A 19880-nucleotide genomic window follows, 5' to 3' on the forward strand; every position below is an offset into this window, starting at 1 on the left:
CCCTCATCCGTGATCCATAGACCCCGTGGTAGCTAGGTAGCTCACCTGTCCTCTCACTTACGGGTCCCTGACGTATATATAAACCCAATTCCTCCTCCCAACATCCACTCCTGTCTTCCTCTCCCACTTCAACCTCACCACAAGCTACAAACCACAAACAAACCTTTGATACCCCCTTCCACCACCACAAACAAACCACATACAAAATGTCTTTCCACGTTTCTGCCGAGAACATCCGCGTCGACGACGGCCACATCCTCCGCGCCGCCCTCCGCAACGAGAACGGCGACCTCAACGAGACCGAGATCGACCTCAACAACTGCCTCGGCAACAACGACGGCCACTTTGAGTGGAACGGCAACGGTACGCCTCCTTCCCTCCTCCCCGTCGTTCTCCTTCGCCGGATGGACCCTTCCCTCCATGGCTTCCTCTTTGTCCAGCACATCTGCCCTCAGAACAATCATCACTAACAAGACATCCCACCACAGGCTACTCCAACTCCGCTGAGGAGATCCACTTCTCCATCGAGGGCGGCGACAACGTCCCCATCCTCCGCGCCCGCCTCTTCAACCTCGGCGGCGAGGCCATCGACGCCGACTGCAACCTGTCTGAGCGCATCGGCAACGACAACGGCAACTTCGTCTTCAGTGAGTACTGCCTTCCCCGCCCGGCAGGGACAAATATGGTGAATGGGACAATTTCTGACGCTGGAATGATTCAGACTAAACGGATGACGACGATGACGATGTCACGGGGCAGGTGGGGGAAAGCATGTTGTTGTGCCGCTGCATGAGCATGGTTTTTTATGATTTGATGAAAGGGATGACGCGGGGTCATAGATACACCTACGAATCCTAGGTAGCGAATCGAGCTACGGAGCCGTTTTGAGGCTGAATGAACTTTTAATGTCCCGTTGTGAAACTGCGTGGTTCATAAGACGGAAGCATTGAGGGAACCCCTATTTTCATTGTGATACCAAGGTATTTGATCCGTCGAGGCAGGAACCAACCCGTTGCCGTTCTTGCCTATTCAAGCTATCCTCATTGGACGTCTGCTTCCTTCCTTCCTCCACTCAGTTGTCATCGTCATCGTCATCGTCATCAGAAGCATCCTCAGATCTGAACGCGTCGATTTCGCGCACCATATCGTCCGACAGGGCGAAGTAATAGCCGTACGTCACGCGCGGAAAGCTGCTCATCTCGCGCACCTCGTCCATGATCTCAGCCGCGCTGCGGTGGTAGTCGACCGAGAACGCCTCTAGCAGCTCATCCTCCGAAGAAGCGCCCCCGAGGAGATGGACGGGGTGAGGCAGCGGGAAGACGGGGAACTGGTGCTTGCGCCAGAGGTCCTCGGCGGGGTTGGTGTGTCTCTCCTAGAGGTCTCCCGGTCCCTTCAGGAAGAAGTGGTCGTTGCTGTCGATGTAGAGGCGGCGCGAGTAGTAGTCGATCATCTTCAGGTACGGGGCGCCGCCGCCGCGGCGGGTGGTGGTGTTGTAGGTGCGCGGGAGGGCGAGCCGGAAGACCACGCGGTGGGAGTCGCGGACGGAGTGGTAGTGTAGACGGGCGACGTGGAATGCCATCTCTTTGGCGAGGGCGCGGGCGGTGGGGAGGCCGAAGGCCTTGACGATGTCGTCGGCGTAGGCGATGGGGCCGTACTTCTGGCGGATGGAGGTGGCTTCGCTGGGGATGGGGCGGGCCATGCCGAGGAAGACGAGGGGCTCGAGGGTGAGCTCGCGGGGAACGGGGGCAGTGGTTGTGTTGGGGACGGGAGAGGAGGCAGCGGCCGGGTTGATGCCCGAGACGTTGGCGATGTCGAGGATGTGCGCGGAAGGGATGGCGGCGGCGATAGGACCGATGTTGCTCTCGTCGAGGGAGAGGCGATCGAGGGGCGAGGAGATGCTTTCAGTGTCAGAGTCCTCGTTGTCTTCGACGAAGCAGGTGTTGGGATGGCCCTCCTGGCCGGTCTGGGGGTGGTCGAGGTCAGCCATGGCGGGCGTCTAGCTGCTTTGCGATGGTGTTGCGAGGAGGAAAGAAGTTTCAAAACAACACCAGTTGAATTTTTTGGTAAAATCTTTTCCAGTGCCTTGCTAAGTCGTTGAGGAGGGCTCTATCGTGAAGTCTTCCATCGAGTCAGTGAGGGGGTGTCTCTCAGGGGCGCGGGCTTGGTGCGTCGATGATGCCCTTGGTCTGTGGCTCTTACAGAAGCCAAGCGCTCCTGTTCTTGGGCCCGTCCTAGTAACAAAGACACTCTCATGATGGTGCTTGTCTGTCTGCTGAACGATATGATGACGGTCTATCATCTCTTTGTAGGGGGAACAAATCATCACTGGCTTTCATAGATAGATGCATCATATGGACGATTTGATTCTACTGTGTAGACATTTACGTCTTTTTGTAAAAGTCATAGTCCTCCTTGAGAGAAAACTCTGAATGGATTCATTGCGTGCTATGAAAGTAACAGTCCAAACATGTAGCTGTCTTGGTCGTTGGACAACGGATTCCCCTTAAAGCTCGGGTAAGAGCCCTCGATGATGCCTTGGGATGATCTAGGCAGGTGTTTCGAGTAGTGGCTGGATCCGATTATTATGCTGCTGTCTTTCTCGTGTGAAACGTACCTGTCCGTTGCCGTATCTCTACTGAAAAGCAAGAGCATAGGCCGTTTCCCCGCGGACATGGAGCTGGGAAACAACATTTGTCCAAAAGTCCCGGATGGAGAAGCCAAGATCAACACAACCACTCGATAGTTTCTGCAACAAACTTGCTGCCACGAAAGCTCCGACAGCATTGAAAAACCGGCAACTCGCAGCCGGCGAGCTTGCCCATCAGCCGTACATGTACGTTGCCGCGACGCTGGTACTGAAGCTTGTCTAACACAACCTAACTCAAGTTCCACAGCAATTCCCAAACGCATCCTCGTCCAACCTCCGCCTGAATCACCAAACACACTCCCCTTCAAAACCCGCGATTCACCGCAAACACCATCCAGCCATGTCATATAAAGTCCCTCCTACGCGACCTCCTCCAGCACCCCAGGTCTCACGCCAAAGACTCCAAGCAACTACATCCTCAACAGCCGCCATGTCGGACGACAACAACCCCTTCGGCTACCCAACCGGCCCGGCCGAGAACAGAAACACACCCAACGGGCCGAGACCAAACAACAACGCCGGTCGCATCCCCGTACGCTTCATGCCCGACAACGACCCAAGCCGCATGTGGCGTGGTCCCACGATCCCCAATCAGCCCGATGTTGGCACGCAGTGGTCTGCCCCACGCGCGCTGGACTACATGAGCATGCGCGCCCGGGCGATGAATGGCGCGGATATGAGTAACAGGATGTACACGCCCGGTGGCAATGCGCGGTACGGCGGAGCGGGCCCGACTTACAACGACCTCGCCCGCGAGAACGGCGCTGGTATGGGAGGTGGAGGCGGCGGCGGCGGCTGGCCTCATGCCGGCGAACGCCTCGGACGGGGCATCTACGATAACGTGGCCTACCGCAGCCATTGGCCTGGAACCCCGGGAAGCATGCCCGGGCCGATGGGGAGGGCGGATAGCTTGAGGGCAATGTACGGCATGAGACCGTTGTATGAGAGCGGTGGGGGCTTCCACATGCGTCCTCCAAGAGAATACCAGAATGGGCAGAACGGACAAAGTCCCCAGGGTGGGATGAATGGAGATATGAACGGGGGCAACTATGGAGGACCCTGGGTTTAGGAAATGGTTGTGGGAGAGGGAGATACCCGTCATAAACATGCACCAGGGGGTGCCTCTGTATTTGTGCTGCCGGCTTATCCACTAGAGGCCGGCGATATAGTGATATACAGTTCATACTCATAAAACAAAAGTCGACTCCAACATGGTATCTTTTCAAGAAGAGGCGTCCCCGGCCAGTAGCGCAACCACCGTCCGCACAGCCGTCATGGGGCCTTCGTTTCCTTGCACGAGCCTCTCGAAGACTTTGGATGCTGCTGCTAATGAGCCGCGCTCATCTCCTAGACGCCCTGCGGTATGTTAGCTTTGCGTGAGAGGGAGGGAGAAGGGGGTACAAACATCTACCCGGCATGCCGATCATCAATCCAACTTTACTCTGCGCCTCTCCAGTCCAGTCAAAGTCTATCCTCCATTGTATCCTCAAGCACGACGTCTCCTCGTCCACCGCATCCGGGATGGGGATCTCGTAAGCTGTTCGTCCGAGGTAGGGAAGCAACGCTCCGCGAGTGAGGTTTGGCGCCCTGTCTTTGTCGCCAAGGTTGCTGTCTGCATCCTGGCTTGGGTCGTCGTCGTCCTTTCTCCTGCGCTTCTTACGCCGAGTCCTTATCTTGGCGACGCTCTGGACTAACTTCTCCTTATCCCCCAGCTCGTTCTCCAGGACATGCCACACATTGGCTCGCTCGACGGCGAGGCGGTACCACTCGGCCATCGCCCAGGTGACGATGCTGACGTTTCGTTTCATATGCGTGTTGGAACCACCGCCGGCGACCTTTTCGATGAAGGGGCCGAGCTCAGGGACCGCGGCTGGGTCTAGTCGGGGCACGCTGAGGTGCTTTATTTGTAACTTTTCGGTGTCGACTGTCATTTCGACCTTTGCCATGAATAACCCTGCGGGATGTGCGGATCTGACAACGATATTGTGCTTCCGCAGCAGAGGCTCGTCTTCGTTCTCGCGGGGCAGGATATTCGTAGTGCCCGAGAACTCGAAGGGTGTGAACGCCTGCAGGTACGGAAGCTCCTCCACCGCAGTCATTTGGATCGGGTGATGCGATACTGGTGCCGGAAATTCCTCTTCTTGCGGCTTTGACGTGAAGGGCTGCGTCTGTCCAAGAAACGCCATGGATAACCAAGACGTCGGATTCATCGCCAAGTCAAACCACTCATCCGCCGCGTCGGGCTTCTTGTCCTTCTGAGGGGGTACGAGGTGCCTTTGCAACAGATCGAAGAGCTGCTCTCGCTTTGAAGCGGGCACGAAAGATCCAGTCGCAGACCTAAGCGACTGCACTCTCCGAATCCGCTCGTTTTCCTCGGTAGCAAAGTCCAGGTCTGCCTCCAACTTGGCAATCTCCGCTTCGAGCGCGTCTCGTTCCGCCTCGAGCTCAGCATTCGGGTTGGGTGCTGGTATCTGCCGCGCCTCGTGTGTTCCTGCAGGTCCTTTTCTCGTCCGTGTCTTCTTCGCCGGCTTACTTGGGCTTTTCTCTCGCGTCACGGAAAGCGGGGCCTTCTTCGAGGGGTCCTTTGTCTTCTGAGAGAACTCAGGCGGGCGGAGGGGCGGTTGCTTCAAGGGCGAACTCTTGGACGGCGACGCGGGCCGTCGCTTTCGTTTTGAGGGTGTATCGTGGATGCCGGCCGGCGGCGTCGTGACCACCGGGTCAGCCTGGCCTCTCTGCGTCGGTGTGGGCGGCAGCTCAGGCTCAGGCTCAGGCTCGGGTTCAGGCTGTGATCTCTGGAGAATGACGCCAGTCGGTGGTGAGCGGCGAAGTCCACGTCGAGCGAAAGGATTGATCTCCTCTTCCTCCACCTCTGGCTCGGGCAGCGGTCTGGGTACAGGCTTGCCTGAGGAGCGGCGCGGTCTAGACGCCAACGCTCCGCTGAGTCCTGCTCGCGAAGAGCTCGGCAATCGTCGTGCGGGAGACCCAAGAGGGGACTCGGTCGGTGTAGGCTCGGGTTCGAACAAGCTTGTTCTGGGACGCGCCGGCTTGCTCGTCAAAGACGGCCCAGACTCCTGGCTCTGGGCAGCGGACCCCTCGCGAGCATCTTGCGTAGATTGGGTCGCATTTTCGGCGGCGGGCTTTGATGGGCTGAGGCTTCGTCGTCTTAGGATGTCTGGATTTGTACGCGAGAGGCTTGACCTGGTGGGCGACGCGAAAGATGGGCGTCTCGGCCTCGGGATCAAGCTTCGTGGTGGGGGAGGATCGGGTGGTGTCGTCGACTCGTTATTGGCTTCGTCGCGCTCTCTGCTCAGACGCGGCGATGTTCTTCGCCGTTTCGGGGCGGACTCTTCCATAGTTTGTACGCGTCACAGGACTCAGTGTATCATGTCGTCGTCGAAACTGGGCCCTCGAGGGCGTTTCGTTCTGGGAGTAGTGGATGTTGGAAGCTGCACGATGCATTCGACCGAGTGTTATGGATGGAGCGCGTCTGTGTACATCCGATGTACCTCCAATGCGACCTCACCGCCTTCCAATTCGGGTGGGTCTCCCCAAAAGGTAAACAAGGATGCAGCTCCCTGGTCAGCAGGGCCCCCTGCCTACAACTTCCATCCATTCGGACGGGCGATTTCCAACGTCTTTTTTTTTTTTTTTTTTTTTTTTTTCGTTTTGTTTTTCTTCGGATCTTTATAACATCAATTGAAAGCCGTCTGCTTTTCGCTTCTCAAAGCCAAGCCCCGTGAGTCCCGGCTGAGCGCGTGGCCACCTATCAGCCCTCCTTTCCACAACCCTACGAATGAGGCGCTTAAACTTTCGATTGCAGCCGGATGTCACTTGCTGGCTTCAGCCTAGAGTTCTAACCTGAGCCAAACAAGAGAAAGGGAGCCTCGGGAGGTACGTACATAGTCCGATAGGTATTGGAGACAGGCAGGCAAGAAGCACAACTAGTTCAAGACCTTAGAAGTGTTCGTTCCACCTTTTGTGCTCAGATTTCATATACTTCACCCTCAAACCAGATAAGTCATGAGTCGCAATAGCCAACAAAGCCTCGTGTTTCCATTCTCCACATCTGACCTATCAAGGTCTCTCAATGGGAAACTTGCAAATTGACGGTGAACCACTTCGAACCGGCTGGCTTGCGATTGATTCATCCTTTCATCTACCACACAACACCCGTAGTCGCAAGCTGGACGATACACCACCAAATATGGCGTCCATGTCGTCGCCATCAACCAGGGCATCCTGGTACCGCTTGCCCGCCGAGATCAGACTTGAGATCCTGCAATACTTACTACAGGACGGCTGTAGCCTGGCTAATTTCGCTACAGTGTCCCGAGAGTGGCAGAAGTTCATCGAACCGAAGAATTTCGCCCGCATTACAGTGACACGTTCACGCCTCCCGAAGTTCAGTTCAATGACTCATCGCAACCAGGGTCTCGTACGCTACATCTGGGTTTGCCTGGAGCTCCAAGAATACGATTGCAATCAGTGTGCGGCGGGTACTAAGAGGATGCGGCTCATGAGCGAACTGGACGATGCCCTGGTCACCACAGCCCTGCGCGATCTCATTATGACGCTCAGCGGATGGGAGCCAAACGGCAGCCTGCTGTTGGATATTAGCGTTCACTCTCCTAGTGATACAGAACACTGGTTCAAGTATTTGACGTTTGCACCTGATATCTCTGTTAAAGACTGCGATTGGAAGAAATACATGCCAAAGCCGATTCTAGCTAAATTTCATGATAGCCAGCACGACTGGATGGCCGGCAGTAGGGTTTCCCCCTTAAATTCGGGTATCATCGATGCTTCGTTCGATGGTATTCTGCGGAACGGTTTACCCGGAGCATTTCATCGCTCTAGCCGCTTGCGACTACCTCTGGTCCCCGCCGTAACTGGCGTGATTCTACGTCAACAGAATCGCCGGCGATGGAGTCCAGTGACTTTAGGAGACATGTTTTCCCTTCTTCCTAGACTCCAGCAGATCCACTACGAGCCTTGGATGGAATGGGATCGTGCCTGTGAGAAAATGTTAAATAGCGGTAAGCACCCTCCTTGTCTTTGCTCTTTTGCTGTATTTCTCTTTGAGTGCCATATCTCTCAATAGTATTAATCTACTGATTTAAATATGTGATATAGATTACCAACTTCTCTTCGAAAGTTTTGCTTCCACAAAACTGCGCAAACTTGTTATTTTTGAGAACTTCACTCAAAAATACCCAGAACTTTCTGATCCTGACTTGGAATACGACCCTATTCGAACACCGGTTCCGTGTATGGCTAAGGCACTCGCTAAGGCTAGTCTACAGCTCGAGATCCTCTCAGTATCGTTCATGGTGGATGCTAGCCATTTCTTGTGTGGCTGCGAGTGTTTATGGGAGTGGCCCAATCTTACTTCATGGACGCTGACCTCACGACTACTCGCGCCCAATGAGAGCACCACTAAAATCGGTGATATGCTCCGAACAGCAGCACAGGTGGCCATGAGAATGCCAAATCTCCGCGTGATGAAGATTTGGAACGGGCAAGAGGGATTGGCGGCGCTCTTCCAATACAAGTCAATGGGTCATGGGCAGCGTCCCGTGACTACATGGAGAGCAACGTGGGATTATGCCTTGCAGCCGTCCGTCATCCAAGCTTGGAAGGCAGTCGGTATTGAGCACCAGGGAGAACATCACTGGAATGACTGCGTTGTCTTCAAGGAGCTTCTGAATGTTGGCGATGTCAGGTGTCACGGTGACGCGATCCATCATTTGAAGCTGTCAAGCTCCGTTATTCGACCTGTTTCACTGCACCAGATTCGAACGGAGAGTCAAATCTTGGATGGTGTTTATGAGTGGTAGCTCAAAATGCGTTTTCACTGTAGGGAAAGTCAGTTCTTTAGTCAAGTTGAGAAAACATAGCTCTATTTGATGGGTTGCAAAATGAGTTCATCTGAGTAGATAGCTGCGGCGATTTACGTCGGTATGTGTGATTTTCGGGCCCTGTGTATCCGCAAAATGAAAATGTTCAATCGCCACGTTGTTCTCCAATAGCTAGTCGAACTATCGTATTTGATCAGATCGAGCGAAATACTCGTCTGAGTACCTGCCATCCAAGCCTCTTCCACCATGTTCCTCCACATCAGCTTCACGAACGTCAGCCAAGTACTGATCAAACTTGTTCGTGATTGCAATGGTTCGCTGCAGATGCGAAAACACCATCTTCTTTCCCATGAACTTGGCGAGCTGCCGTGCGGTGGTGATCGTATTCCGGATCTGTCGTCCGTTCATCGGGTGCCTGGTCAGTTCGTCTATGTGCAGCGAAATATCATCGAAGTCAATGCTGTCCTCTTCTCCAATGCTCTTGAGCCTCTCGAAGAAGTTCTTCCAGATTTGCTTGCGTTGGTAGGCCTCCAACTTCTCGTACCGGAGCGCGAGTTGAATTCGAGACTTGAAGGCCTCGTCGAAGGTCCCGACGCGATTTGTCGTAAGAATCAAGATCCCATCGTAGTATTCTAGGGCGCGCAAGAATACGGAGACAAGTGCGTTCCGTTGGAGGTCCTGTAGGGTGCGTTGCTCGAGGAAGACTTCGGCTTCATCGAGGAGCACGACGCAGTCCCAGATCTTGCCGAGGTGGAAGACGGACTCGAGATATTTCTCGACACCAGCAGGATTCGTCCCGATATCGCCGCAGGTCACCGAGTACAAAGGTTTCTTGGCTATTTCGGCGACGGATTCAGCGGTAAACGTTTTTCCAGTACCTGGAGAGCCATGAAGCAACATGATGAGACCGTTCCCTTTGTTATCGATCACATCCGTGCCTCTTTTGGAATCGATTTGGTTCGTGACAAGCGCAAGAATGAGTGTCTTCATGTCTTCGTCAGCCACCAGACTCTTGAAGGCATGTTCATTCCAGACAACGTCCTGAATTTGGTCGACCTCAACATCAACTATTTAAATGATTAATGCAAATTTTTGACGTGAAAGACCACGTAAAATCTTACCCCATTTCTTACGTCTCAGATCAAAGCCAGGGACAATGTTTGGAAAGAGATAGATCTCAGGAGCGTGGGGTTCACTGCCATCTGCGGGCAAGCCCGGTTCAGCTACTACGTCAGCGACCTTCATCGAATACGAATTAATCGGATGGAGGCTCGTATAAGTGTCGTAGTCAATCATGAATCTTTCTCCCTGTTGAGTAAAAGGGTCAGTAAAGGGAGGCGTTGGAATTGTCAGCCCGTCCAAGAACACCCGACATACAGTGTGAGTTTTCCCTTTGCCTTGGTAGGAGATGAGTCGTTTCTCTCGAAATTTCCAGAATGTGTGGCCACGACGTACTAGTCGGTTTTGCACTGCCTCTGAGGTGTACTCAAGCGGGACGACAGGTAAGGTCGAGATATCAATTTCTCCATTCTCAGTCTCCGTCTCGAATTCGATCTTGAGCTTTTCTTCCACCCGAACAAAGTTTCCACGGTACAAGATTGAACGCGATGATATGTTCCATTGCGACAAGTACTTTTCTGAGGGATCTCGACGCCTCTTTGACATTGGAACAATAGCGTAGTCGTCAGGTTCATCGGCGTAGGTAAAAGGGCGAGATGTTGCAATGTGACCTTGTGGGACACCATCCGTGAACGAGATCAGAACTTGACCCGGTCGAAAGAGGTATTCCATGGAACCATTCGAGACAAAACCTCTGCTGAGTTGTTCGTCTATATTGTCGTACAACGGCGCATAAGCCTGTTCGATGTGACTGACAAGTGCATTGACCAATTCAGCTTGACGGCGCGGCAGGCATCCGATTTTGCTTGACTTGCGATGGTGATACCACCATATGAAGGGCGCTGACAACCTGTCATCGGTGTTGACCTTAGGAAACTCCTGACGTGACGCAGGATGTAGCGCGAAGAATGCCTTCACAGCCTCCACCATCTCCTTCGAAGTCAGCAATATGTCCTGGTAGGCAGGTACCGGGTTTGGTAGTGGCCCGGAAAACTTCCTTGCTTCTTCTACTGCGGCTCTCTGGTAGTCTTCCGAGTAACACTTGTAAACGACAAATGAGATGTCTTTCTCTTTTTCGATATATCTTTCAGGGTCCATCAATAGAGATCGGGCAATGAGACGAATGTCGTTTTCGTTGACCATCCATTCTGGTTCCGCGAGGTATGTATTTTCCTCCATGTCTTCGTTTTCAAGGCAGTGAAAGATTCGCACTCTGACAGCCACCGGTGGTGGTTCAATCCGGCTAAGCTCTTCATTCGCTGCTTCTAACTGCTGAATTCGTTGCTTCATCTTTTGAAGGACATCGAAACACATCAAAGATGTCTGTTCGGCGCTTAGAAGGTCCGAGAATGCTTCGTCGGGAACCTGATCTGTCTCAGCAATAGCCATCTGAATGTCTTCTGAGCTATTGGGAGTAGCAGCCCCCGCGTCATGTCCCGAGGAGAAGCTTTGTGCTGTAAAAACTTCACCGGTGTCGAATAGGGCCTCAGGCACATCTGCTGAAATGTACAGATGACCATAGTTCTGGTTCATCTTTTGCGTCTCTTGATTCAGTTCAAAGTTCCAATGAGTCTCATCGGGCTGCTTCCGTCTTTGAGCTGTAGATGATGGGCTGTGGCCGTGTAAATTCCGTTGTGATACTGCATGAGAGGCGGATGCTGAGGGGAATGTCGGTAGAGATGACTCCACAGACCTGAGCTGACCGGAGCCCCCAGAGACCGTTGCTTTAGGGTGGCGTAAATTTGCGGGCTCTCGTTCTCTATCAGGCAGCTTTGTCATAACGGTCTGCGCGGCACCTAAACGGCTGGAGGGCTCGGTGTTTTGAGGAGCACCCGTTTTGTGTGCCAAAGCGGCGAATTTGTTCTTTAATCCTTTGCCTATCTCATCTTCCGATATTGTGTAATGTGTTTGAGTTGTCTCCCGAGATGCTGGATCGTCGACTTGGGTAACTGGAACGGTAGCTCCCTCCGAAGTATCACCATCATAGTTACCTCCAGCTGCATCCTGTTCTTGTCGAGCCATCGCTAGCCGCTTTTGTTTTGTTGCTCCAACAACATCAGTTGCATCTGATAATCCTGCAGCGCATGATTTGAGCCTCCCGAAGATGCAATACCCATCGCGGGCTGGTGTTTGGCATTCTGTCCTTGGCGTTGCTGGTTGACTCTTTGGTACGAACCAGACTTTCGAGGTTGTGGATTTGCTGCCATTCGATGATGGACATTGTCCGTTGCCATGTTGGCAAACGTACGAGTACTTGGAACCACTTGAAATGACGCCTCTTGATGCTCGTAAATAACGCTTTGAAGTGTATGTATGTAGGCTGAGTTGGGTTGAGATATTGGCGGCGCTGAGCCCGATGCACCGTACATTACGATGCGTGATCAAAATGTACCTGCGACGGGACCTCAAGCTGATATAAATCTCTACCGTAAGTTATCACTAGCGGAAACTCCGCGGAAAGGCGCTGTGAAGCGGTAAGATGGAATTGGGAAAAATGAACAAGGCGTGAAATGGATGGAAAGAGGGGAATGCTGCTTTTGGTGAGGCGCAGTCAGCGTTACACAACATCACATCTGGATCCTTAATTGCCAGAAACAAATGTGATTGGCTGGAGCCTGGCATCCTGATAGGCCTACGTGATGATTTGAGGATCATCACCTAAGTGGTCAGCACCAGGTGGATATGTTCGTAATATCCTCCTGAAACATCCTTCGAGCCTGATCCATTCACGCTCCAAACGCGGCGTCAGGCACCAAGCAAACGCTAGATGACAGCTCGAGTAGAGCTCCGCACGACAGTGTCATTCTTCAGGGCGCCAAACGGCTGCCTACTTGCCGCCTTCACGAGCCTTGACTTGGCTGTATGGGTCGTGACCAGCACCTCGCGCGTCATTTTCCGTATTCAGGAACCCAAGCCCGGTACGCAACGAAAACTGAAACTGAGACTTTATAGTGCGAAAGCTACATGATACAGTACAAATGGACCCTAATACAGCTATATCATCATGGTATAAGGGGGGGACCCAAGGTAAGTTTTGAATGACCAGTGAAGATATTAAGGTGCCTTAACGCATTCAAACAGATGGAGAATGTGTCGCGGAGGATGCTTTCAGGGCTGTCCAGAAATACTTCCTACAAAGCGATACTTTGACACGCGGAGAAAAGATTCTAGTAACTGAGAGTCATTCCATGGAAGATATTCAAGCCTTGGTGGCCGGAACTCTCGAAAGCTACGAAGCAGCGAAGGCGTCGAGCAAAACTAGAGGGTGGCTGCAAAAGACGTCTGAGATCATCTGTCACTACGGAACTATTCTCGACGTCTTCGTTCAACATCATCCAGAGTATGTGTCGCTGGCATGGGGTGCCATGAAGCTGATATTTGGCGTGAGTCAACGAATCTGATGTAGACCCAAGAAAAGGCTAATGCGGCGGGGGAAGAGCGTGGTCAACCACGCAGAAACCCTGAAACTCGTGGCCAAGTCCACCTGCCAGGTTGGCATGCGACTTTCGCGAGTCAAAATTGTTTCCACAATATACCCAACGACGAACATGCGACTTGCCATTGAGAATCTGTATTCTTGCATTTTGGAGTTTCTCCTGATTGCCCACTCGTGGTGCAAAGAGTCAAAACTCCGCCATTTCATCCACAGTTTCACGCGGCCACACCAACTCCAATACGACGATTTACTACAAAGAATTGTTGTGGCTTCTGATAACATTACTCAACTAGCAGCTGTAGGATCGCAAGCTGAGCTCCGGGTTATGCACACAACTCATTCAGGCAAGCTGGAAGGAATTCTATCAGCTATGGAGGATGCAGAAAAGTCCTACAAACAACAGCTTGAAGGCCTGACACAAGTTGTTTATAGACTAAACGTTTCAAATGAAAAGCACGAAAAGAAGCTTGATCTCATCGTATCTCTCTTGGAAGCATCGGGTCTGACGATGAATGACCTCATCAACAAAGTAGAAAGTGGGCGATCCCTAGCTGCTCATAGCTATTGTAGGTGCTAACAGACAGCATATAGCTTTTCAGTCTATTCAAACAAGCGCCCAGCTAGATACGAATCAACGACTCTCAGATATCCATCTGTCACAAGTGTTGACCACTCTTTCGCCGACTTTCGAGAATCCGGAAAAATGCTACAAGTATCATCTCATGTGCCGAAACCGCAGAGTCTCTGGCAGGGGCGCAAACATCTCAACGAACCAGTTTTGGTTATCCCCCAGACTCACGAAATGGTCGTCAAGCCATCAATCTTCCTTGATTATCATCAGGGGCCCCTTTAGCATGCGGTCTGCCATGGTAGACTTCGGCGTTGACGTCATCCAGACTTTGGCATCAGCTGAGGTGCCGACTCTATGGGCTTTACCCAGCTTAGAGAAGTCGAAGCATGCTTCTATGTCAACGGCAGTAGACCTGATCAAGTACCTCACGTACCAGGCGTTGCGGTGGAGCGGTTCCCTAAAGACGGAAAAAGAGTTGTCGTCTCGATACTCGCAGTTTCATAGTGCGCAGAAGCCAAAAGATTGGCTGAAACTCTTGGAGCAAGCAGTCAGGAGCTTGGGTACACAGGTCTACATTGTCGTAGACCTAGCGACGGTCCTCTCATCGCTTGATGAAGCAGACGGCTTCAATGTGATTGATGAGCTCTGCAGGATGCTGAACGACGCGTCTACCAAGGGCCCAAAGATGAAAGTTACTTTACTCCTGTACGAGGCCGAATGGCTCAGAATGTTAACGAACAACGACTCTATGCAAACTGTCATGGTCAAATCAATGAAAGCAAAGAGGACACAAGGGAAAGGACGAAAGCAGACCGTAGCGAAACGTCTTATCGGTCGCCCTCAGGTTTGAACTGGGGCGGGGGAAGGAATAATTATGTAGTATGAGAAAGAATTTCTATTTGTTCGCTCAATTTCAAGCGGCATGTAGTCCAATATTGGGTTGGCTAGGTGCCTAAAAACTGGTATCCCAGCCCGGAATTATTGAGATGGAATCACTCATGTTCTTTGACGAGAATGCTTCGCTAGCAATCACGAAAATAAGTCACATTTTTGCAATACTTATGAAGCCTCTGGTTTTCATCAATAAAGCTTGATTCAGGTCATCTCTACTGAGAACCATCGCTTCTGTTCCTTCTTACAGGACTTTCATCTATACAGTGGGTACCTTAGATACACTCTGCAAGCTGAGATGTTTGTGGTAAAAAAGAATAGCCTAATAATATCATATCTCAATTCTATAAGATTTAAATATGGTATGTCTACTTGTGGTAAACTTCCCCCTCGTTCTTAGTTACCCAGCCAGCCAGCCTATCCATGCCCGGGGTGCGTCTGATGTCGAGCGAATCGAGAACCTTTCTCCAGCGCCTTCAACTTTCGGATGAATTACCAGATTGTCATAATATCTCAAACAGAGTAGAAAAAAATTCTCTTATTCAATATTTCTGATTTGCTCTTGATTCTGGTATTCTTTGAAATAACTTCAACTTGAATGGCCGGCTCGGTCCATGTCAGCACGTGATCGGGTGCTCCAATCATTACATAAGCAGAAATCCAAGACCGATGACGTCCGCGGCTATGACCGCATTCCAGTCGCCCGCTTCCGCTTCCTTTTCGGCTCTGCAGTGAACCAGGTCGGCGTCCTTCGTCACTCAGCAGCCACCCAAAGGTCCAACTCTCCAATTCCAACCCTAGAATTGGAATAAGGACCTTCGATACAAAACACCAGCAACAATGTCGACGCCCGGCAGACTCCTCCCCCGCCTCAGGCCTTTGGTGCCTCGCATTGCGCGCCCTCCCCGCAATGCCTTCATTACCATCCAAGCCCAGACGGGCCCCGATCCGATCGAGCCCTCCAAGCCCCAAGCACACCCACTGGGCGCCTACTACGAGTCCATCCTCACGAGCCCCCAGCCGATCCCCGACGTGAAGCCCGAGGAGCGCCCCTCGTCCTCCGCCGCCAAGCAGGAGGAGCAGCAAGGCCGTAAGACCTCGCCTCTCTCCCCGTCCCACCCGGAACCCTCTGCTGAAGCTCTTTCCGCACAGCCGGTGCCGACGCCGCCCCCGCAAACCGCGGCTGAGAAGGCCGCCATCGTCTTCGGCTCCGCCCTCGCCGGGCCTGCCGAGCGCAAGAAGCGCCTCGAAGAGATGCGCAGCAGGAGTACGACGGTCGCAGGGGTCGTAATACCCCCAAAACCCGAGGAGCCTGATAATTGCTGTATGAGCGGCTGTGTGAATTGCGTTTGGGACCGGTTCAGGGAGGAGATGGAAGAATGGTCGGCAGCGAGCGCGGAGGCGCAGTTGAAGTTGAGGGAACAGCAAGAAGAGAAGGGAGAAGCTGTCGCGGATACGATGAGCATGGATGACGACGGCGGCGGTTCAGAAACAAATTGGGTGCCGAAAGACCCCAAGATCGCCAAAGACATGTGGGACGAGAAGCTGTATGGGGATATTCCGGTTGGCATTCGCGAGTTTATGAAGACCGAGAAGAAGCTGAAAGTACAGCATGAGAAAGAGGGAACGGTGGGCGGCTGAGGAGTTACAGTACTTGGCCTACCACCTCTTTTTCAATTTCTCCTTCGTCTCATTGACCAGCCGGAGTTTCATGGTCATAGATTCCCATCAGCAAACTCATAGACTTGTTTCCAATTTCCATCAGTGCTTATCTGCATGGCTTTCCATGCTGGTGTTAATGATCGGTGGTATTGCTGGTCTGGATGATTGACGATTTGCCGACAGATCGTCAGGCATTTATACCCATCGGGAATGCTCAAAGGTTTCCCCAAGGCCAGTTCTGGGAGACGTGCTTAAGGCTGAAGTTGTGGAATGAATCGAATGAGAATGAAGCCAAACAGCTTCTCTAGTCTCCCTTGCCATTGACCTCCAATCAGCCTCCGCGCCTTCGCCACGATGCGGTCAACATGTGGCTTGAGGGGCAATCGTCGTCAGTCGGATATCTTCGCGTGACTACGGCGAGCCGCCGAGAGTATGTAAGCCATCTCAGCCCAGGAATATCCGCAAACGTCACAACAGATCACCCGAATAAAGGGTCTCGCCTCACCGCGCCAAACCCAATTCATTCTCGGGCCATCAATGGAGACTCCATCCGGTGCCACCCTACGCCCAGTTCCTGAGCGATGGAGAATGCCGCTCCAAGACACGGGGCCCGGAACCATATCTCAGGCCGCTGCAATCGGTTATCTGAGCATGGCTGGATTCATTAATGTCTTGCAAGCCACGCAGGACGAACGGGCGGAGGCAGGTCCTTTAACAAAAAGAGCCCATGTCGTGAAGGACATTCATCTCTACCACGAGTGCTTTTCCCTCGCGATACCTATAGGAACGTCATCTTGATGCAACTATATTGACGCTCTTGGCGCTTCACGAACGTCCGTAAACCAGTCGCTTATCAGAGTCGGGCTCGAAGACGATATCGAACTATTACGACATCTTGACAGCATCGCTCGGTCGGAGCTACATCGACCTACCGTTTCATCGAAATGCACACGAGTCTCTTCCCCGCTCTGCTCGCTCTTTCTGCGACGACGATCCTCGCTCAACGGCCCCCCGCACCAACTAACCTTCCCGATATTCCTGGTCTATCTCTCGACGATAACCCACCATGCGCTGTGAGCGTATGTTCTGCGCCGCCCAAGACTTATTCGCTGACTTTGATCGAAGATTCCATGTCTGCTGAACGGACTAAATCAGACAAATTGTTCTCCCGGAGACCAAAACTGTCTTTGCCAGGATGAAGATTACATCAAATACGTAGAGGGGTGTTCCCTCGTAAGCTGCCCGCTAAAAGGCGCCCTACGTATGGATTTCTAAAGAAGTGCATCTTCAATTTCCGTTGCTCTTGTTAACATTTCCCAGAAACGCAAAACATCACCTGGAGTGCCTGCGACTTTCCCTTAAACGACGAAGTACAGGCTACCAAGATTGTGCGCATTGTCTTGTTCGCTATTCTGCCTACGCTATCCGTAATCCTCCGAGTCGTCACGAAGTTTGCAAGACTTTCGCCGTGGGGCTGGGATGACTACACCATCCTTGTGTCATACGTAAGTCGAAGCTGGAAAACGAAGATTCATCAGAAACTTAACTAAAATGTCAAAAGGTCATTCTACTCGGATACGTCTCGCTACACTTTTACCGTAAGTCGCCAACTGCTTCCCATCCGCTGTAGATTGCGCTGATGGCCTTTCTAGTCGAAGACAATGGAGCTGGAAAAGACCTCTGGACCTTGAACGATCAGCAGATCATGAATTTCTTCAAGGTACGTCGCCCATGTGATTCCGGCTCAACCACCAGAGTCCAGACTGACAACCTCCAGGCTTTCTATGCTCTCCAAGTCCTCTACCACTCCTGCATCGACCTGATCAAAGCCTCCATCCTTTTCATGTACCTCCGAATCTTCCACCTGCCCGGCGAAAAGGTGCGCATCGTTCTCTGGGCCACGTTGATTCTCAATATCCTGAATGGACTCATCTTCATCTTTGTCGGCCTCTTCCAATGCCAGCCCATAAGCCTGGCTTGGACTTTGTGGACGGGAGAGGCAATGGGGAAGTGCATTGATATTGTGCAGCTCGCCCTCGCACATGCGGGCATCAATATTGCTCTGGACGTCTGGATGCTCATCATACCCGCGACGCAAATCTGGAGCATGAATTTGGCCACGAAGAAGAAGTTTGCCATCATGTTCATGTTCGGGCTCGGCCTATTGTGAGTACTTGCCCTCAGTTTCCCCGCTCAAGATGACCAGCTTCACTGACAGAGACAAGCCTTACTGTGGTGAGCTGCTATCGTATCACCCAGATTTTGGAGTTCAAGAAGTATCCCTTGAACCCTACTGGTACGTGTTAAATTCAAGTATGCCTTTTCGTTAAATTGACACATGCAGTGGCAATGATGCCAAGTGTTATCTGGACCGATATTGAGCTATACGTGGGCATATTCACAGCCTGCATACCCAACTTGCGCCAGTTCTTCGTCAGATTCATTCTCGGGCAGTCAGAAAAGAAGAAGCGTCTCAGCTCGGCCATTTCAGGAAGCGCCAATTCGAACATGACACCCAGGAGTAAGAGGTCTACATTATCGCACAATCTGAGCGAGTTTGATGACTTGGACAATCTGGATGCGGATGACATATCGTCCCCCCAGACGCCGTCGAAGCCCCCACACGTGTAGTCATATGGACATGCAGCGAGGGAGGATGTTATGTACGATATTGAACGGATTTAATCACTTTCGGGCAAGATACCATCAGATGTTAATTCAGTAATAATTCCAAGTTTTTCCTCGTTCACAGGACCATGCCTGATCCCCAAAAGGGGAACCTCTTTGCACACAGCCTCACGAAGCCCAGGCAAGTGACTGCTCGCCCATCTTTTTCATCACACTGTCTGCCTGCCAACCCTTGGCGGCGACGCACCCAAACCCTGCCAATCACCATTATAAGACATGTCACACCGGAACTCCTTCCCACATCCACCGAAGCCTGCAGAGAGCAATTGCAGTTTCCGGTAACACCAAGTCTCGATCGCCATAGGGCTGAAGGACGCAGGATCGAGAAATGTTGCAGTTCGCCCGGATTACCACCACAAATCTTATTGGCATCTACGCGCATTTCCCCAATAAGTCTAGCCCGCGCCGGCTGAAGGTCGTCCTGCATGACGATGGGCTTATCACGCACATGTCTACCAGGCGCAGCACGTGGGTAAACTCGCACTTGCGTCTTGGCGCCCAACACCCCCATCGATGCGACGTTGCCGCCTTCGGTGTCGTCGTATCATGCATCATAAATCGGAAAACAGTAATATCACTCGGGTCACCAGTAAGAACCCCCACAGGATTTGGGAGGCATTTTCGGGGCCGATAGAAAGGTACTCTGAACACTGCTGGAACCTCACTGTTGGTTTATTGGAAGCTGGCACACTCGCACTACAATGCCTTGTTCAGAGCCGGGCCTGGCCCCCGGTGAGCAAGATCCGACACACCCAATCAGATCCCGATCCGGTAGCCTGTCAAGAGGCGCAAATCCTGGTCGACAAGGAACTGGGATCGGCGCTTTCTTCAACGGGGTTGTCTGCCGAAGAAGGCTATAACTTGCGCTGTTGGTGCTGTTGGTACCAGGGCCCAGGATTTTGGTGGGAAACAGTGGCGTATTGGACCTCACAGCTTGGCGAATCTTACATTTACCTCACCGGGCGCTTGGGTTGGGGGCGTCTCACAGTATCTGCATGCTCATCGGTC

The 19880-nt window shown here is 52.3% G+C and overlaps 10 protein-coding genes across 10 annotated transcripts; 6 read left to right on the forward strand and 4 right to left on the reverse strand.

Annotated features, from left to right (window-relative positions):
• Positions 1–206: 206 nt before the first annotated feature.
• CGGC5_v015274 (Cyanovirin-N-like protein) lies at positions 207–726 on the forward strand (the record flags this gene model as incomplete). Its single annotated transcript, XM_032022214.1, has 3 exons — positions 207–363; positions 489–647; positions 722–726. The coding sequence occupies 3 exons, from the start codon at positions 207–209 to the stop codon at positions 724–726; spliced, it is 321 nt and encodes a 106-aa protein (XP_031880847.1).
• Positions 727–1372: 646 nt separating this feature from the next.
• Positions 1373–1987, reverse strand: CGGC5_v015275 (uncharacterized protein; the record flags this gene model as incomplete). Its single annotated transcript, XM_032022216.1, has 1 exon — positions 1373–1987. The coding sequence occupies one exon, from the start codon at positions 1985–1987 to the stop codon at positions 1373–1375; it is 615 nt and encodes a 204-aa protein (XP_031880845.1).
• Positions 1988–3077: 1090 nt separating this feature from the next.
• Positions 3078–3716, forward strand: CGGC5_v015276 (uncharacterized protein; the record flags this gene model as incomplete). The annotated part of the gene is made up of 1 exon (XM_032022217.1): positions 3078–3716. One exon carries the CDS (start codon positions 3078–3080, stop codon positions 3714–3716), a length of 639 nt encoding a protein of 212 aa, XP_031880844.1.
• Positions 3717–3869: 153 nt separating this feature from the next.
• CGGC5_v015277 (uncharacterized protein) lies at positions 3870–6000 on the reverse strand (the record flags this gene model as incomplete). The annotated part of the gene is made up of 2 exons (XM_032022218.1): positions 3870–4003; positions 4053–6000. 2 exons carry the CDS (start codon positions 5998–6000, stop codon positions 3870–3872), a joined length of 2082 nt encoding a protein of 693 aa, XP_031880853.1.
• Positions 6001–8685: 2685 nt separating this feature from the next.
• CGGC5_v015278 (putative 26S proteasome regulatory subunit-like protein) lies at positions 8686–9750 on the reverse strand (the record flags this gene model as incomplete). Its single annotated transcript, XM_066153228.1, has 2 exons — positions 8686–9572; positions 9627–9750. 2 exons carry the CDS (start codon positions 9748–9750, stop codon positions 8686–8688), a joined length of 1011 nt encoding a protein of 336 aa, XP_066007483.1.
• A 47-nt stretch (positions 9751–9797) lies between these two features.
• Positions 9798–11157, reverse strand: CGGC5_v015279 (uncharacterized protein; the record flags this gene model as incomplete). The annotated part of the gene is made up of 3 exons (XM_066153229.1): positions 9798–9813; positions 9883–9902; positions 9961–11157. 3 exons carry the CDS (start codon positions 11155–11157, stop codon positions 9798–9800), a joined length of 1233 nt encoding a protein of 410 aa, XP_066007384.1.
• A 1234-nt stretch (positions 11158–12391) lies between these two features.
• CGGC5_v015280 (uncharacterized protein) lies at positions 12392–14481 on the forward strand (the record flags this gene model as incomplete). Its single annotated transcript, XM_032022222.1, has 5 exons — positions 12392–12521; positions 12577–12651; positions 12706–13007; positions 13062–13596; positions 13652–14481. 5 exons carry the CDS (start codon positions 12392–12394, stop codon positions 14479–14481), a joined length of 1872 nt encoding a protein of 623 aa, XP_031880934.1.
• Positions 14482–15362: 881 nt separating this feature from the next.
• Positions 15363–15709, forward strand: CGGC5_v015281 (uncharacterized protein; the record flags this gene model as incomplete). The annotated part of the gene is made up of 2 exons (XM_032022223.1): positions 15363–15612; positions 15675–15709. 2 exons carry the CDS (start codon positions 15363–15365, stop codon positions 15707–15709), a joined length of 285 nt encoding a protein of 94 aa, XP_031880935.1.
• A 67-nt stretch (positions 15710–15776) lies between these two features.
• CGGC5_v015282 (UPF0651 protein) lies at positions 15777–16163 on the forward strand (the record flags this gene model as incomplete). Its single annotated transcript, XM_032022224.2, has 1 exon — positions 15777–16163. The coding sequence occupies one exon, from the start codon at positions 15777–15779 to the stop codon at positions 16161–16163; it is 387 nt and encodes a 128-aa protein (XP_031880936.2).
• Positions 16164–17128: 965 nt separating this feature from the next.
• CGGC5_v015283 (Satratoxin biosynthesis SC1 cluster protein 4) lies at positions 17129–18815 on the forward strand (the record flags this gene model as incomplete). Its single annotated transcript, XM_066153230.1, has 8 exons — positions 17129–17257; positions 17310–17445; positions 17505–17689; positions 17746–17782; positions 17837–17904; positions 17962–18350; positions 18410–18480; positions 18529–18815. 8 exons carry the CDS (start codon positions 17129–17131, stop codon positions 18813–18815), a joined length of 1302 nt encoding a protein of 433 aa, XP_066007559.1.
• Between the last annotated feature and the right edge of the window lie 1065 nt (positions 18816–19880).

The sequence above is a fragment of the Colletotrichum fructicola genome (genome assembly GCF_000319635.2).
Source record: "Colletotrichum fructicola Nara gc5 chromosome Unknown KSG_Nara_v1_contig09, whole genome shotgun sequence".
Lineage (NCBI taxonomy): Eukaryota > Fungi > Ascomycota > Sordariomycetes > Glomerellales > Glomerellaceae > Colletotrichum > Colletotrichum fructicola.